Source organism: Pararge aegeria, chromosome 14 (assembly GCF_905163445.1).
Source record: "Pararge aegeria chromosome 14, ilParAegt1.1, whole genome shotgun sequence".
NCBI classification, from domain to species: Eukaryota; Metazoa; Arthropoda; class Insecta; order Lepidoptera; family Nymphalidae; genus Pararge; species Pararge aegeria.
This window is the reverse complement of record NC_053193.1, coordinates 2,418,757-2,437,785: the sequence shown is the minus strand read 5'-3', so window position 1 is coordinate 2,437,785 and position 19,029 is coordinate 2,418,757. Positions and strand designations below refer to the sequence as shown.

At 35.5% G+C, this 19,029-nt stretch overlaps 1 protein-coding gene across 1 annotated transcript; it reads right to left on the bottom strand.

Moving 5' to 3' along the window:
- Window positions 1–11,777: 11,777 nt before the first annotated feature.
- On the bottom strand, window positions 11,778–16,103 carry LOC120629548 (pancreatic triacylglycerol lipase-like). The gene is made up of 2 exons (XM_039898507.1): window positions 15,972–16,103; window positions 11,778–13,526 (listed from the first exon to the last, which is right to left on the bottom strand). Exons 1-2 carry the CDS (start codon window positions 16,081–16,083, stop codon window positions 12,625–12,627), a joined length of 1,014 nt encoding a protein of 337 aa, XP_039754441.1. The 5' UTR covers window positions 16,084–16,103; the 3' UTR covers window positions 11,778–12,624.
- Between the last annotated feature and the right edge of the window lie 2,926 nt (window positions 16,104–19,029).

Here is a 19,029-nt window from a genome sequence, read left to right as displayed (position 1 = left end):
AACCTAGATACCGACTGAAGCGCCATCTGTCGGCCTGATTTGTAAATTTAAACCATCTGGCAATTGGGTGCCACCCAAACGCATACAAAAAAAATCATTCAAACCGGTCCAGCCGTTTAGGAGGAGTTTAGTGACATACACACGCACAGTAGAATTATATATATACTAGCGGAACCCAGCGTCATCTATCGGGCTGATTTGTGAATCTAAACCATCCAGAGTGCCACCCAAACGCATACAAAAAAATTCTTTGAAATCGGTCCAGCCGTTTAGGAGGAGTTCAGTGACATACACACGCACACAAGAAATATATAGGAATATAAGATAAGATTTAAATGTGTATTCAAAATTTGAAAAAGACCGGTTACGGTACAGAAAAAAACTGAAATCCACAAAACAGTCTAAGAAGAAAAAATGTTATCAGCCTACTGGCAAAGACTTTCCGTGTCTCACGTAAGAATTCAAAAATAAAATTATATTCGAATGAAGGATAACCTACTTATTTTAAGTTCAAAATGTTGCTCGTAGACTTGATTTTATACCCTTAATTAGGTCTTCGTTACGTGGCGTAGTGTGAAATGAAGTATACCTTAATTACCCCTACAAATTGTCGCTCGAGTAATGCGAAAATTACAGAGCATAAAATTAGTTTATCTAGAATAGTGAAACCTTTTCGTCTACCTTACATTATTACCCCAAGTAAGCGTAGCTTGTGTTATGGGTACTAAGATGACTAATGAATATTTTTATGAATAATATACATAGATACAGATAAATAGACAGTCGGTCTATGTTGGTGTCGTTTTTGTTTGTGACAAACATTATACCGGAATCGAACATTGCCTTCGAACACAGCCTTGGACTCAGAAAGCAGGGTCGCTGTCCACTTTGGAAGTTTGTCACTTGACTATCGACAGGCCTGAGAAGGCGACGTGTAGCGTGCGCCTACCTGTAGGATTCGGCAGTGACAAGGCCATCGACGATGGGACCCGCCATGCATTGAGGACAAAACCTTAGAGGGGTCAAGTGAATCCCGTACTCTCACTTATAGTTCCGACGAGGGACACACTATTTTAGTGCGTGCAAGTCCCACATAACCACTCCGTTTCCCGTAACGAAAAAAAAAGGGTTCGCTGTCCACTGCGCCAATCGGCAGTCAAAAAATTATCTCATTGCACCTGAAATCTCTGACATTATTTTTTGAAGTGGTGATAGCTTTGTTCTTACCACTAAAACCTTATTTAACTTTTCGGAGTCTTACCGTTTTGAAATATCACTTGCTTTATCGGTGGAGTAAAATATCGTCAAGAAACCTGCATGCCTGAGAGCCTCTCCATAACTTCTCAAAAGGCGAGTCAAGTCTACCAAACCCAACTCAGCCAGCGTGGTGGTCTCGAGCCTAAAACCTTCACGTTCTGAGAAGGGACGATAATGATAATGATTCATTACTCGAATTGGACTGTTTAACTCCTCAGAACTACAGTTTGAAACTAGTTAGCAACAATTAATCGTGTAGCGGTAAGCGTTTAGCTCAGCGAGGTATCATTAACACAAAACGTAGGCGTTGCTCAAAACAACTACACTCAGTTATTTGCTGCTACACATTAGCGTGGCAAATAGGGATGTCTCTAAAAGACATGTCGATTAAAACTATTGATGCCTAACTTGCTCTTGGCTAGCTTGAACCATTCCATTTTTACTAATTCCCGTAGTTCTTTCCTCTTGTCGATATAAAATCGAAACTAAAAACCCTATAAGACTTTAAAAAAAAAATTGGTGTTGTATATATTAACCGTAATTAGTAATTATATCTACCGTTATAAATACTAATTACTGTGTAAAAATATTAATTAACCTCTTTCACATTATTTTACACTAGTATCTATTTTTGTTTTCGTACATTATGTCTTTGTTTTTTGGTAACGTTATTTTTATATATCTTTCGATCTAATTCAAATAATTAGATAAAGCAAGACAGTCTTTAGCCTTCTGGGTTAAGAAGTTTTAAATAAAATATTATGCTTAATTTTGCCACAGCAAACTTTTAAGTTTTGGACCAAACAAGAACGTTAACGTAACTTTAAACAAGTTAATTTTCTGTTTACGTTGGTATATGAGCATTCTTAAGACTGTGGAATTGATGCCAATAGTAAAAAGGTGTAAAAGTATTAACATGATATGGCTAAATATCGATGATGACCGACCCAGGAAAACGAAGCGTTGGACGAAGAATCTTGGCTTAAAAACTTACGCCAATGGTTTGGAAAAAGCACACCTTCCTATTCAGAGCTGCGGCATCCCGGCAAGTTCCCTTAATGATCGCCGACCTTCGAAAGAAGATGGCGATTTAAAAAGAAGAACGAATATCGATATACTACAAAAAAATATTGTACATCACTAAGCAAAACAGAATTTATGTTAAGTATTGCAACATACAATTTATGCTGTAATATTGGTGAAGTGCAATGTATGCTTTTACAGTTTTTACCTATAGAGGTAAAGTTTCTTGTTTTACCTACTTTAATATTGATAATATTGATTTCCTCATAGATTATTTATTACTTTGAAAGCTTAATCATACTTACCTTTTTTGATGTGGAACATCTATAGGCGGAGGGTAAACCTAATTTTTGGCATGGCGACACAGGCCGTGGCGACGCATCGTCACGCCGCGCTGTATTATTGAATTTTTTATTTCGTATGTAACAATAAAAATAAATATTAATTTTGTAATAAAACAGTTATTATTAACCAACTTACAAAAAGGAGTAGTTATTCATTTGATTGTATTTTTTTTTATTTGTCGAACAAATTTGTAATGTTTTATCTTTTCATTATGCTATATCTGCAATAACTTACAGAAAACAATTTCGATGTTTCACATCTGCCAGGCGTCCCGTTCTCAGGCCCCCAGGCTCACACGTTTTTTCTATCAATAATTATTTTTTATTCTCTACACGAAATATAAACATAAATAACACTATTCTTCTGTGAACTAACTTAAGATTAACACTCTTTTCCAGAGCCAGTTTATTCTCAATATATGAATAACCTACTAACGAGTATTAAATAGAGCGAATGTTGCAACGTTGTAAATTTGAAAATAGAAATCTCCCCTCGAAATGAAAGTCACGTTAAGGAGAGGAGTGCCTCTTAATGAGTTTAAAAGAATATAAACTATCAATACTCTAGATAGTTATTGGCAGAGACAAAAATAAATAGAAATATTAAAAATAAATAAATGTAATAAAAAAAAATATTTGTGACCAAATGGTTGTCCGCTTAAAACAATTCAGTAAAATATTATTTACACAGAAAAACAAAGCAAAATGTAATTTAACAAGAATTTGAAGTAGGTAGGTTTTTCTTAATCATTAATTAATAAAAATAAGAATTCGATATAACTGTAAACATTACTGAGAATTTAGGCTTTTTTAATTTTTTTTAAATAGATAGTAATTTACATATGCAAATATTTCAACCTGTATAAAAAATTATAAATCTCCTATTAAAAATTAAAATGTAAAGGTGTGTTTATTTGCTTGTCCTTCCTTCACGCCCTAACAAAGAAACCAATAAACTCGGCGTAAAGTTCGTTGAAAAGACGGAGGAAAACATAGGCTTCTTATAATTACAGGAAAACAAATGGTTAGAACAGGATTTGTAAAAAACGCGGACGAAATACGCAGGAAACAGTTAGTAATAAAGAAAATAAGACAAAATGCGAATTGAAACTCGTATATTAAAAAGAACCAGGATAGCCCAGTGGGTAGGACATCGACTTCACTTTCGGGATAGCGAGTTCGAATCCCATCTACCTTTTCTAAGCAACGTGCGTTTTAAGCAATTAAAATATCACTTGCTTCAACGTTGAAAGAAAATATCGTGAGGAAACCTGCATACCTGGGAGTTCACCATATTGTGCTCAAAGGTGTGTGAAGTCCACCAATCCGCACTGGATCAGCGTGGTGGACTACGGTCTTAACCGCTTCTCATTGTGGTTGATATGATTTTTATTTTAAACAAAGAACATGTTTCTTTTTTTTGTGTTGTTTTTTATCTACCTATATGAACTAATTAGATGTTATTTATTCAGTTAGGTAAAACATTTACCTTGCTTCATAACAATTTGTACGTATTTGACGAGTACGTTAGGTGAGTTGGTAAATAAATAGAAATGCGCACAAAATTTCCATGAATTGTGAACATTTGCAATATTAGCACCTGGACTGAGCTGAAACTGCGCAAACTGAGTTTGCGGAAATTCTGAATTTACTTTGTTGGATCGCATTCGACCGCAATTACGTCAAAACAGCTGAATTCAATATTGCGTACATTTTAGAGCTGCAATCATCATTTTTACATTTATGAAACTGTAGTGAATTATAAATACAGCTCCCTCATTGGGGTTAGCAGGCAAGGTCCTGAGTTCGATTCCCGGTTAGGGCCCATATTGTACTAAGTTTTCTGCTTAGTACCAGCCCGGAATATTTTTTTTATTCCTCTGCAAGTAAGCCCTTGACTGCAATCTAACCTGGTGGTAAATGATGATGCAGTATACCTGGTGTAAGATGGTAGCGTGCTAACGTGTTTAGTGACATCGCAACGGAACAATAAATCGCTTAGCGGCACGATTTTATCGGTAGGTTGGTAACTAGCCAAGGCCAAAGCCTCCCACCAGACCAGACTAGAGAAAATTTTGAAATTATAAATTCCCAAATGGCCCTTGCCGGGAATCGAACCGTCAGTCTCGGATTTTATCATTATCCTTTACACTGTGTATCTTAAATATTTATAGATATATGTACGTTTTTATATTTCACTTTTTATATTATACTATCTTTTGCCCGCGACTTCGTGTGCGTGGACTTCAGAATTGGGTCTAAAGGTTCGCTCGTCAACAACATTTAATCCTACCGCGGGAACCATTTTGAGAGATCGGTATAGAAAGTAGATTTCCTTTTCCATAGCATAGGTGACATGCATACCAAAATTCAAAACTGTCGGCCCGCGGCTTATAGCTCGTAAACAACTTTCAATTTTCCCTCGGGAACTGCTTAAGGAATCGGGATAAAAGGTACCCTATGCTCTTTTCCATGTCAAAGGCTCGATGCATGCCAAATTTCATCCAAATCCGTTCAGCCGTTTTTGGGTGATTGAGTACCAAACATCCACACTTTCTCGTTTATATTATTACTAGATATGCCCTGCGCCCGCCTAAATTTCGGTATCCAGCGTATTGCTACATAGTCTACACTTATAATCATACATGAGATTTTTGACTTACTTTTGGATTATATCCTACTTATATATATATATATATATATATATATATATATATATATATATATATATATATATATATATATATATATATACGTATACCGAAATATTATACGTATACGTATACGTATACCGAAAACCGAAATATTATTTCATTTACATTTATGTCTCTGGATTTATCTGTAGAACCGAAAACCTAATGGTTTTTGAGTAAACCACTGCCATAGTTTTTACTAAAAGAAGTCAGATACAGCCCTAACATCACATGCGAAATTAAAATCATGTGATTCCTGTCACTTTATTAGGTACGCGTCGCGTAGCGTAGGTACTATGTGCGTGTCGGTCTTTTATCTTCTCTTCCCTTCTCTTCCCTTCTCTTTTATCTTAAAAGGGTAGTCATAAGTAACACTTAGAATGTATTGAATTAGTTTGTATAGAAAAATAAATATGCTTCTTTGTTTTATATTTTTAAAGTGTGATTACTTGTCAAATATACTTATCCGTTCAACCGTAATTCGTAATTCGGTTACACGTTGTACATTCGTTTTATTTCATTATTATTATTCTACTCTTAGGTTTATTTAGTCAGTTTAGGAGTATTCATTTTATTGCTGTATTTATTTTCCTTTTTTACTTTAGCTTAGTCTATTAGTAAATTAAAATATTAAAATGTGGCCAGTGGATGGTTTACGCATTTCCGCGGTGTCACCTGGGACAAGGTGCTAACAGAAAATCAGCGCTGTATGCACTTCCACTGGCGCATGCAGCACAACGCCAAGCTGGCACCTTTTTCACACCACATATACGTCGTCCGGTGTCGTTGATATTGTAATATGTGGCGCAACGTAAATATCTTCTTTTAATTCCTGCGGTGCCTCTCCGACTAGCGAAGGTTGGCAGTCAGCTTCGTAAATTCTTGTCTATTTTTCTCGAAGCGAAACAATTCTGCTGCACTCGCGATTCCACTCCATTCTCTGATGTTAAGAAGCCAGGACTTTTTTCTGCGACCAACGCCTCTCCTTCCTGCACCTTTTCCCAGCACAATAAGTTGAACGTAAATATAAGTTTTTCTTTCTTATTAACAAATCGACATCGAGCTAAGAGTCCTTAGGATTCCAAAGTTTGATCTTAAAGCAAAGATTGACAGCATACGTCACAGGTATGTTGATATGATAACCCTGACTGCAATCTAACCTACAGGTTAGCGATGATACTGTCCAAGATGGTAGCGGGCTAGCGTATTAGGGTATGGCAGCTGTATTAAACCTATACCCCTAGTCGTTTTCTTCGAGGCATCGTACCGGAACTATAAATCGCTTAGCGGCACGTTGCTGGTTGGTGGCCCTATCCACCGAACAAAGATACTCAAAAGTTGTACTCACTCGATGCCTAAATGCGAAAGATGTGAAAATAATATGATATTTTTGACGGCCGATTGGCGTAGTGGGCAGTGACTCTGCTTACTGAGTCCATGGCCGTCGATTTCCACAAGTGGAAAATGTTTCTGTAATGTGACATAAATGTTTTTCATGTCTGGTTGTTTATCTGTATTTTATAAGTATTTATGTAAATTATTCATAACAATATTAATCAGTTATCTTAGCTACCATAACACAAGCTACGCTTACTTTGGGGCTGGATGGCTAAGTATGTATTGTCGTAGAATATATTTTTTACTAATTTATTATTTACTTATTACTCGTATTATTTGTCTCGGTTAGCAACGCTTTAATTAGAGGTTCAAAAACATTTTCACGTCAAACTGCTACTAAACTAGCCAGTTTTATAAATAGTAGTTTAAAATTCAATCCGAGTTCGGGATGTCCACTAATGAGATAGATCCTTGCTTTGCAAATTCTCTAAAGGTGGTTTTCAATGGTCCCCTACTATTTGTAGCCCTGCCACTTTGCTATGCGGCCCGTAGGAGGTTAAATTAAAGAAAAAGTTGTAAAAAAAACAAATATTTAGGAATTGAAAAATGTAAGCGCGAGAAGAATTGCGTTATACTATTTTTAATTTTATATTACTTTTGTTTTCCTTATCCTAAGGTTGCCTGGAAGAGATCGCTACGAAGCGATAAGGCCACCTTTTGTATACTGCTCCCGTCTGTGTTTTTTGTTTATTCTTCTTCTGTATTTTTATTTGTGTGCAAATAAAGAGTATAAAAAAATAAACAAAAATACTTTTCGTATAGCCATTGCTTTAAAATATGAGGTTGAGGTATGTTTAGATTTTATTTTGTATGCTACAAAAGTACTTAAGTCGTGTATTGATCAACGAGATGAACTAATTTAAGGACTTAAAAATATCATATATTTTTTTTCCAAGTGCAAATTTGTCACCATTTCAAAGATACAGCGCTTTGAAAACCCCTTTTTTTAGATATATTATCAAAATTAAGCTTAATTTGCTATACTCCGCGAAAAGCAGGAGAATCTGTGTGGTGTAATTTATAATTTCTTCAATCCTTATACTCCACACCAAACAGACCAAACAGATGAAACAGTATGTTCCTTACTGGGCATTTCGAAACTAGAATTATCAAGATGGCTGACTTATCGACGGATAGCGTCCGCTCACGAAGTCATTGTTTCGCGGATGGACATACAGAGGGCGGCTTTCGCGAGGGACGCTCTGGCTAAAAGAATGTATGGAGAATTATTCGCGTGGCTTGTACAAGCTGTGAACAGGGCATTGGATACTGGGCATGCAAAGAAGCACTATTGGTGAGTGAATAGAGTCTATTTTAATTTGCGTTTATAATATTCGTTTTAATGTCTTTAGATGTTGTTCATGCTAAAAAGTACTTTATACGTTGTCATACGTTCGACTAGTCTTAATTGAATTGACTTGATTTCTGAGCGCAGTAGGAATCAGTGTCAGTTCCCGAATCTATAATGTCAAGAAAGGCCGACTTATTGTTACAGACGATCTTACAATAAGCTATTGATCATTAAAGTAGAGTTTAAACATGCATCATTTTATAAGCACTTTATTTTTTTGTACATGAAGTTATAATTTGATTTTTTTTGTTTATAGGATAAAATATAATATATTCGAATTATAATATATAATAATACTATTCGAAGAAACACTTTGCTTATAATATATATCTTATAAGCGATGGTTATCCACTCAACTGCGAGGAGACCCTATACCTGAGGGTCATGATTATATATTTATTTGTGGGATTGAGTATACGCTTTTATAATATGATTCCTAAGGTAATTTTGGACCTACCAATGCATAAATTTAAAGAATATGTTAAAACCCATTTATTACAGCAAGGTTACTATGCAATTGATTAATTTCTTAATGAAAAGGTTCCTTGGAAGCATCCGGCTCCGCTTTCATCACTCACAAGATAGAAAAATGAATGTTAGAATGTAAAATGTAAATTGTTGATGTTGGAAAAGAGCAACTGCTGAGTTTCTTGCCGGCTTCTTCTCGGTAGAATCTGCCTTCCGAACCGGTGGTAGAGTCACTACAAACTGACAGACTTGACGTTTCAAAAGTGCTTATATTAGGCCTACTAGAAATAAATGAATTTTGAATTTTGAATTTTGAAGTTATAAATAGAATTTTCGAGTGGCCTTAGTAAGGGCATAGGTCCCACCGCAGACCGCAGACACGGAGCACGGGGCAAAAGTGGAATGGAGTTCGTTATTCGGTTTTGTTACTGATACATTGAATTATTCGGAACGTCTCCCCGGGCCCGGGGTGAAATAACGTTCATAATATCGCTAAACTAGTTGGCACAATTGGGGGTTGTTTAAGCGTGATAAGTTTATTATGTACGTATGCCAGCGACTTCGACTGCGCAGAATTATTTTTCCCCCCATAAAATTTCACGTACCGCGTGATTATTATTACGATCTAGCCTTCAGATTAATTCATAACAGTTTTTTATAAATAATGTAGGAGATTAATTAATGTCTAACAATTAGGTCCAATTACTAGGTGCCTATTGTTCAATAGCACTAAACTTTCACTACGCAACATTAATAGACTTTAGTCAGACGGACGGATGACGTCTATTTGTTGATATGATGATGACGATGATGATCTTCGACAGTCCTAAAATCTGATAAAGAAATGTTTAAGAGATAAGATAAAGAAAGATTTTCAGAACTTTAAAAGATAAGCAATACCTTCCTAACATTTTTTTTCCGAATTACTTACTTTTTGTTATACATATTTATGCTAATTTACAAAGTATATTTGTAAATTATAGATTATGGTTTTATCAAAATCCATTCAGTCGTTTTTAATTGAAAGAGTAACAAATCTATACATCCAGAAATCCTAAAACTTTCACATTTATGACATTAGTTTTTCTTTTTTTATAGTATGTACTTAATTATTGAGAAAAGTACAAAAATACTTTGTGGGGATGGGTATATGCTTTTATAACATGGTACCGAAGGTAATATTAGATCTACTTTTACCTAAGTCTAAGCAATATATTGAAACGTATTTAACCAATCGTGGTCACTATACGACAAGGCTGCTTGGAAGCAGACCACTCCGCTCTCATCTCTGGAAAAACAGAAAAATTCTAAAGATTTTTAAACTATAAAATGATTGGAAAAGAGCTATCTGCTGCGTTTCTTTACGGCCCTTCTCGGTAGACTCTGCCATCCGAACCGGTGGTAGCGTCACTACAAAAAGATTGACTTGACGTTTCAAAAGTGCTTATAAACTAGGCCTACTTGAAATAAATGAATTTTGAATTCAGGGACCAACAGGGAAACACAAAGTGCCGCCATGAGTCCATGACGTGTCTACCATTTTGTAAAATAGGTGTGTTGTGTTTTGGAATCTTCTATACTTACTCAACGGAGGGTCAATTTAAGATTGGCAAGCCACTGTGGGTAAATGTAAATTGCTCTTAATGACAATAGACAGTCATTAAAGGCAGGCGATACAAGTCAGGTAAATTATTCAATTCCCAAAGTTAAATGACACTCATTTCGCTTGAGCTTAACAAATGATGGTAATCTACTTATTTTGTAATACATTAAGCTATGTAACTAAATGTATTACAAAATAAGGATTTAGGAATAGCCTTTCTCCAAGCTCCAGCTGCTAAATATTTATACTCCATTTGAAGGATATTTTTTTGCCTTGTCTTATTTATTTATTTATTTATTTAAGAGCACTAACAACATGCATATTACACGTTTTTTAAACATAGCACACACACGAACACATGGACTGATATGCAAGTCAATGAATTGTCTTGTTTTTTTTTAATTTAGACAAAACGTTTTACACGTGGGTTCTGTGGCAGAATACTTTTAAAATCGGCTTTTATTAATTTTATTAATTAGAACCATAATGTTTAAGAAAGGTATCGAAAGCGTTAAGTTTTTAAGTTCTAATCGTTTAATGTGGTACACCCCATTGTAAATGGTTAAGGTTTTTAAATATTGGAGAGAAGCAGGCGTCACTTTGCGGAATTCCATGACATATTGTGAAGCTTAATTTGCTATACTCCGCGAAAAGCAGGAGAATATGTATGGCGTAATTTATAATTTCTTCGATCTTTATACTCAACACCAAACAGATCTTCGGCAATGTACCCTCATGTGTAATGTTTTAAAATAAACTGCTTTAACAGTAAACGAAAACCTGTGAGGAAACCTGCATACCTGAGAGTTCACTTTAACGTTCTCAAAGCCGTGTGAAGTCTTCCAATCCGCATTTGGGCAGCGTGGTTGACCAATGCCAGCCAATGATTTCCTGTGTTACTGTAATAATTTTTGGTAAGTATGAAGCAAATAAATAAATATTCTAGAACTCAGACGTTTGACAGAGTTTTACTTTTTACTACTTTTACCGTATTTGACTCTTATAGATTCTATTCACAGGTACTTATTAAGACCTATTAAACAACTCTTCATCTCTCTTTGTTTCCTTTCTTGTTTTGTGTGCTTTTCTTGTTCTTCTTCTTCTCTTATATTTTTTGATGTCAGACTAATAACATTTTAACAAATTAAGTACCTACTTAAAAATATAGATTAGGTATATATGCACACTGCGCAGGTCAAGCTAATAAACGAGTATTGTTCAACATAATTTTATTGTTCTAATAATAGTCATTGTTCTAATATACTAAATAATATGTATCACAGTACATTCAGAATTTACCACGTTTGTCAATGCAACGCTATTGTAGCTAAGTACTGACAAAAACTAACAATGAATCACGACAAAACACTATTACCCTTGAAAACACAGTACTACTCGTACATACAGTAACTCTAGAAAACTACATCGTAATACAATAAATCTAGAAAACTACATACATTACTCAGACTTTATAAACCACTAGCGGTTTCCCTGGACTTTGTCCGTATATCATCATCATCATTTTAATGGACGTCCACTGCTTGACATAGATCTTTTGTAGGGAGTTCCACAATCCACGGTCCTGGGCCGCTTGCCTCCAGCGGCTCCCAACGACTCGCCTGATGCATCTGTCCATCTCGTTGAGGGCCGACCAACGCTGCGTTTACCGGTGGTGGGGCGCCATTCCAGCACCTTTAGACCCCAACGTCCATCGGTTCTCCGAGCTATGTGCCCTGCCCATTGCCAGCTTCGCGACTCACTGATGCTATGTCGGTAAGTCTGGTTCTCTTACGGATCTCCTCATTTCTGATTTGATCACGTAGAGATACTCGTAGCATGTCCGTATATAACTAATAAGTTTCAACGCCAGGATTTCAGTCGCATGTCCAAATCTGGTTAAGAGTAAATTACGAGAAGAATATCATAGAGAATCCATATGCCCTAGAAGAACTTTCTACTGAGTTGAAAGTCAAAAAAATTAAATCTTTTTTAGTTTCTACTATAATAAACCCAATAGTTCGCGTGGTAATTTGAAAAACTTTTCCATGAGGAATAAAATAACGGCCATGAATACAGAACAGTGCACTATTTTGCAGTACAGTGGACGCTTGTGTATACAATGTTGTGTGTCGTTTTCATTGAACGGACTTTCGACTAACTCTATTCCAAAAATCAAGTACATAGATTGCATAGTTAGGGCGTGAAGGGTAATTATTGATATTATAATATATATATTTCATTATTTAAATGATATTTTTAAACAACTTAATACTCACTTGCATTAAAAGTGATGAAAAACATCGTGAGGAAGCCTGCATGCCTGAGAGTTCTCCATAATGTTTTAAAAAATGTGTGAAATTAACCAATCCTTACTTAGCCTACAGCCTAAACAAACAAACAAACTATTGCGTTTATAATATTAGTAAGGATACTATACTTTAACAAATTTTCTTATTTATTAAAATGCTTATGTAACTATTAATGATATTAAAACACACCGTGAGTCTCCGTGGAAGCATAAAAAACACCTGTAGCGTTGCCGGGGTTAGAATAACCGGCTATAGTGACTTCATTAGCCGCACATTTGCCTTTGGAAAACGCTTTATAAGAATCGCATTTCCACGCCAAATACCATCCCGGATTACTCACAGTCTCCGTCCAATATTTAACACACGATTTGTGGCTGCACCTAGCCTCGGAATCTCCGAAACTGGTCAAAAAGCTCGCATCACAATGCGGTTGGGTCTTCCCATCATTTAAGAAGAAATCAGTGTCTGCCAATACACTGGTCGTTCCTAGCCCTCCAGCATTACAATGGTAAACCTCCACGTATTCGGCAACTCCTGAACGAAGTTGATTTTCGACGAAAGAGTTGGAAAAGCAAGGACCCGCTGGATCGATTCCCGTTATTCTCCAAACTTTCTCTAACGTCATATTAGTGTATGTTGAGCCGGCATAACCTAGGATCTGACTGCCCAAACTATGTCCGATGCAATGCATGTACTTGGACTCAAAACCGATTAAACGGAACTTTGTGAGCAATTGTCCCACTGCTTTTCCCAAATCATATGCGTAATTGACGGATCTTTCGTAGCTTTTCAATCGACCTCCTTGGGCTGATGTATAGATTGAGTGATCTATAATCATCAGATAGACGTTCGGGACGTTTTTAAATGCCATTCGTATAAGTTCGGGTGCGTTTCGGATAATATGGGACTTGTATCCTGGTACGAAAACAATGAGTCTTCTAGTGACGTCTAGGTTGTACGCGTTGCGGATGGCTTCGGCTGCGCTGTCAATAGTGTAGCTGTAGTTAAAGTCATTTTGGAAATCGTAGAAGTAGACTTCTGTGGCAGTTACGTTTAACTCCGAGTTCTTGCTGTGGTCACCTGAAGTACAAAATTTTGTAAAATAAATAGAGGTTTGAAAAAAGCTATAAAAAAGTTTGTGGAATAAATCTCTGAGGTAATTAAGTGGGACAAATTTTATGATGATGTAGAAACTCCTCGAGGGGCCCCTTTACGTTAAAATAACTTTAAGTACGAGTTGATAGGCAAACAAATTCTTGCCAAATTACGCCGCTAAACTTATTTATGAGATTTATTTGTAACAAGAGGATTGTCCGTGATTCAGTTCTCGTAGAATTTCCCGAATTTATTGGTAGAATTAAAAGTGATTAAATATATTTAAGGTCTTTGAAAAACAATAGGGCGCGTTAGCTGCAAATAAATTTTTATTTTTTTCGTTCCGAACTATGAAACTGCACATGGTAAAGTATCAAAGATCCAAATTCTAAAAAAATCTTCCTACCCACAGCTCATCACCTTTGTAGTTAAACCCTATATTTAAAGACTGAATTTCATTGCTTCTTTTATTAAACAACGTGTAAATGAAAACCGAAATAATACTCTACTGGCTTGAGAGGTACATTATTTACTATCTCTGAGATCTGTGAGCCCAAAAACCTAATCGATTTTTCCTAAGCCACTGCAATAGTTTTTACTGAAAGAAATCAGATACAGCTCTAACATCACATGAAAAATTTAAATCATATGCCTCCTGTCACTGTATTAGTTACGCATCGGCCGTCTCGTAGCGTAGATAACTACTATGCGCGTGTCGGTCTTTTATCTTCAATAGGGTTGTCATAATTAAACACAATGTTTTGAATTTGATTGTATGAAAAAATAAATACGCATTGTTTGATTTAATATTTTCATTGGGTAATTCCTTATGAAGTATACTTATGCATTCTTCAATATTATTTCATAATTCGGTTACACGTTGTATTTTTTTTACATAGTATATTACTCTCTAAATCGGTTCGGCCGTTAGTTATGACAATAGACAAATAACACTAAAGAGATATCTCTATGGTCTATTTAATTTAATTCCCTAATTTTGCCTGCACGGGGAATTGGAAACCGAAACCTCACAGAAATAGATATCATATCACCTTAACTCTAATACCTACCTTCCTCTCAGTTAGGTGCTTGTATAAACATACCTACTTATAAGGACAAAGGAGTAGATCGGAACTAAGTATGTTGTCGGTATTTCGCCTTCGAATAAACATGTTACACATAAGGAAGGTTTCTGACCTTCCTTATGTGTAACATGTTTATGGCAACGTCACCAGTGCGATGATCATTGCGAAATCTTAACCATCTCGCAAGAAATAATGCTTTGGGTCAATTTCCGATTACTTTTTTTTAAATATAATAATAAGTTTTTATTTCAGGCGTAGCCCATATACATTGAAATTACAATTTTAAAGAAATACCGTACAATAATACAATGATAGAAATACAATTAATTGACATCCAAAGAAGCGTGAATTAAATTAAATACAATTATAAAAATAATAAATATATATACGTAGGTACTAGCGGCCCACCTCGCTTTGCATGGGTATAAATCATAAAAAACAGAATGAAGTTACTGGCATGTAAATATTTTTTTTTTGTAAGTAGAAGAATACTAATGGTATGGATTGCGTCACTTAGGGCAAGCGTATAAACAGAGACGAATAGAAAACAGTGAATAGATGTTAAATTGTATGTCTTAAAGGTTAGATAATTTCTAAATTTGTATTAAAAAGAAGTTATTAATATATCTAGTCTATACAGATATTAAGATGTAAAAATTAAATGTTCGTTGGTAGGTCCATCAGTTGAAAGCGGCTGGACTGATTTGGCATAAAGTCAAGACCACTGACTAATTTGGAAAGGACAACTTCTATCGGGTCACCTAATTTATTATAAACAATTTACTTGCAATAAATTTGTTCCTAAACTTTGTATAAATTACAATTATAGAATTTAATTACAAGATAAGTAGGCTGGGGCGCAGAGTGAACATGACGGCCTAAGAGAGCATCACGCCATTCGCCGTGACGACATAAGAGTTAGTTTTTTGACCCCCGACGAAAAAACGACGGGGTGTCTGTCTTAAGTTAGACGTGTCGGTGTATTTGTGTCTCGTATTTCCCTAACGGATGAACCAATTTTGTTGTTTTTTTTTTTTTTGGAAAGGTGTAAGTATAAATGGATAAAAGTCCAAGATGGCCGCCTCCACAAAATGGCGGATTACCTTTTTTCCCCAACTCCCTCCACAGTTTTTTTTTAAATTGGTACGCGAATAATTAAATGTTTCACATTTCAGAAACACCAAAATTGCAGAAACGGATTTATTTCAATCAGCACCTTGGTACGTATATTTACCTTCACTTGCGAACTATCCGGATTGGTACTAAGGTTACAGAAAAAAATATCTCATTGTTTAAGTCAATAGGTCTCTTGTTTATTTTAAGTATCGTTAGTGTTATCACTTACATGTGATCCAATCTGAATATAAAAGAGTTTTGAACGGTCCATACTCAGCCACCCAGTTGGCTTGTGTATTCAAAAACAAAAACAAACAAAGAATATAAAATACACGTTCCATTGATAACACGTCTTGCCGTGTCAACGGTCAATTGATAACTGAGAGCGAGACTTTTATGTACTTAACATTCATATCTTATTATTGTGACCAGGACACTTTACATGGATACAGGAGGAATTTCACGCTGGACAGCTCTTTAACTAAACCGGGCTCTGGATAATGACTTACTACCATCGCATGAAGCAGTATTTTATTAATAATGTTGAAGCTCTTGTTTCAGAATAATAATCCTTATTTTTAGGATGTCAAGCTATTAAAAACCATAGATTTACTATAATAGGTACTGATTTAGTGATAGTTGTGAGCCCACAGATTACGAAACCTTTTCTATCCATGTTTCTAATGCGGACCATTGGCGATAACTTGGCTACTTTCAAAGTAAGAGTTATTGAACGTATTTTTAGGTAAACGCGCCGTGAACCTTGACAAACACAACTCATTGTTACCATCCGCAGACAAGATTAAGTTTTCTACTAAGGTTAAGGCCATAGTCGAGACTTTGAAGTAGCCCGCCTTTCGGTCATGTTTCAATGCGCGCCAGCCTAGCTATTTTGAGCAAACATACATAACTTTATTTTTGGTCTATTCGGTTTAAAAGTACGTAATAAACATACAAGTTACTTTAGTACCTATCTACGCAATATTTCGGTAACAATAATTAATATAATTAATGACATTTGGCATTCATTTATTCATTGTTCGTTCATTAATTATTGTTTTTTTTTTTTTACCAAGCAACTTTCAGTAATATAAAGTGCTGCTAGGAGCTGTACCTAAATTGGCTGTAAGCTCTCACCTAATTGACACAATCTACTTAATTTGCTCTTTGATAACAAAACTCGTTAAAGAGAAAGTGTTAAGTCAGCAATTATCACTTTAGACAGCAGCTAGAGGGACGGCCCGAGTTGAGAGAAGGTGTGAAGTCAATTAAAAACTTCTGTGAGTCGACGATTAAGCCATTAAATACCGACTGCTTAGTTACAGTAGTCTATTATATATGTCTTTTCGGATTGCGTTCTTCTAATGATAAATCTATATATATAAAAGAGAAAGTGCGTGGGTATGTCCCGTATAGGCTCCGAAACGGCTGGACCGATTTCAATGAAACTTTCAGAGAATCTCCGGATTGACCTAGCTAGTAATCCTATAAAGTTTGGTGACGATCGGAGCACTCCTATTTTTGAACTGTCAAACTGTCAAATACAGCTTATATTTACTATGATGATATTCTATTGTTGGTTGTACATGGGTGTAGATAATGATATCCACCCGCTCGAGAAGAGAATTAATACGAAGAGAAATAAATGATTTAATATATGAGGCTTAAATTAAAAATTTAATGATGTAAGTTAGTTTTTGTTTAAATACTATAAAGCAAAATCTAGCCCAGCGAAGCGGGCTGGGTACGCTAGTAATTAATATAAAACTTACCGATAGATTATATGCCCTAATAGAGCCCTAACAACATGCATAATACACGTTTTTTAACATAGCACACACACAAAAATAGCTTAGCGTAGCTTGTGTTATGGGTACTAAGATGACTGATGAATATTTTTATAAACAATCCACAAATACTCATAATAGATAAACACCCAGACTCCGCAAAACATTCATGGCCATCACACAAACATTCTCCTGTTGTGGTTCGAACCCACAGCCATGGAATCAGATATGACTCTTATGAAAACAAAAAACAAGCTCCGCACCAGGGCGGCGAGGCGTTTCGTTATTCAAAACCGCATTACATAAGAAAATGGGTAATATTTCGTAGGATACGCTTAATTTCCTGAAGCGCGACATCACCGCATTTCGTAATATTTCTCGGAGTCTTGTAACGCACCGCATTAATCTTACCTTGATGCGAATTGCGTGACGTCCGGGGCCCGCCCATTTGTTATCTGTTGAATGAATTCAAAAGAAAATTAAAAATTATTACGCATATTTCTTTGACGGGCTATTTTTCGGGTAATTTGTGTAGCTACGCTCCACTCGTTGCTTGCTAATATTTATTAAGCGCTGATTATTGAAGGATACTGGTAAATAAGGTTATCTATAATAAAATTATAAATGCAAAAGTGTGTTTGATTGTTTTTTTTTCCTTTAAACTAGCTAAACAACCAATCAATTTGATTTTTGGCACAGTTAGTTTCCATAAGACTACTATTTATATACCCAGAAAAACTTTTCCCGCTCAACTGTTCCCGACTCACACTCTCATACTTTCTCTCTCTCTCTCTCTCTCTCTCTCTCTCTCTCTCTCTCTCTCTCTCTCACACACACACACACACACACACACACACACACACACACACACACACCACAGACACACTAGATTTTTTTTCTTACAAACTCCTAAATTTTTTATATGGTTACGTGATAAAATAATGTATTGTAATTTTAATTTAGAATACGTAATTTTAGATTTCTGCTTGAGCATCGCATTTAAAGAGGAAAGATAGGTTATTTTACTTTATTGCTATCTTATATTGCTATATTTTTTACTTTTCCGATAGTAAAAATGTATGTAGCCTAGACACGTAAATCGTGTGAATTGTATAATTATTATTGGTTTAAATTAAAACTAGATATCTCGATTCACAAACCATTTATTTCCATCAATAAGTAGTAATATAACAGTGACTAGATACAATATAGGAATATAAAAATATACACTCAATACAACACTTATTGAAAGCCAAACCAAGGCGTCAAACGTACGTCAACTGACTGAAGTAGCGTCCAAAAAATCACAAGACTTGCTCAAACCATCGCAGCACAATGATCTGGCCTTCGACTTACATCATTTTCATTGTTCGACAGAAAAAACATGAGTACGGTAAAAGACATCATCCAGGATCATTTTCGCACCAAGAGTGAAAATGCAAAGAAAAAAACGTACTGTATTTTGTTTAAACTTGTCTACCAACACATTTGTTGTCATGA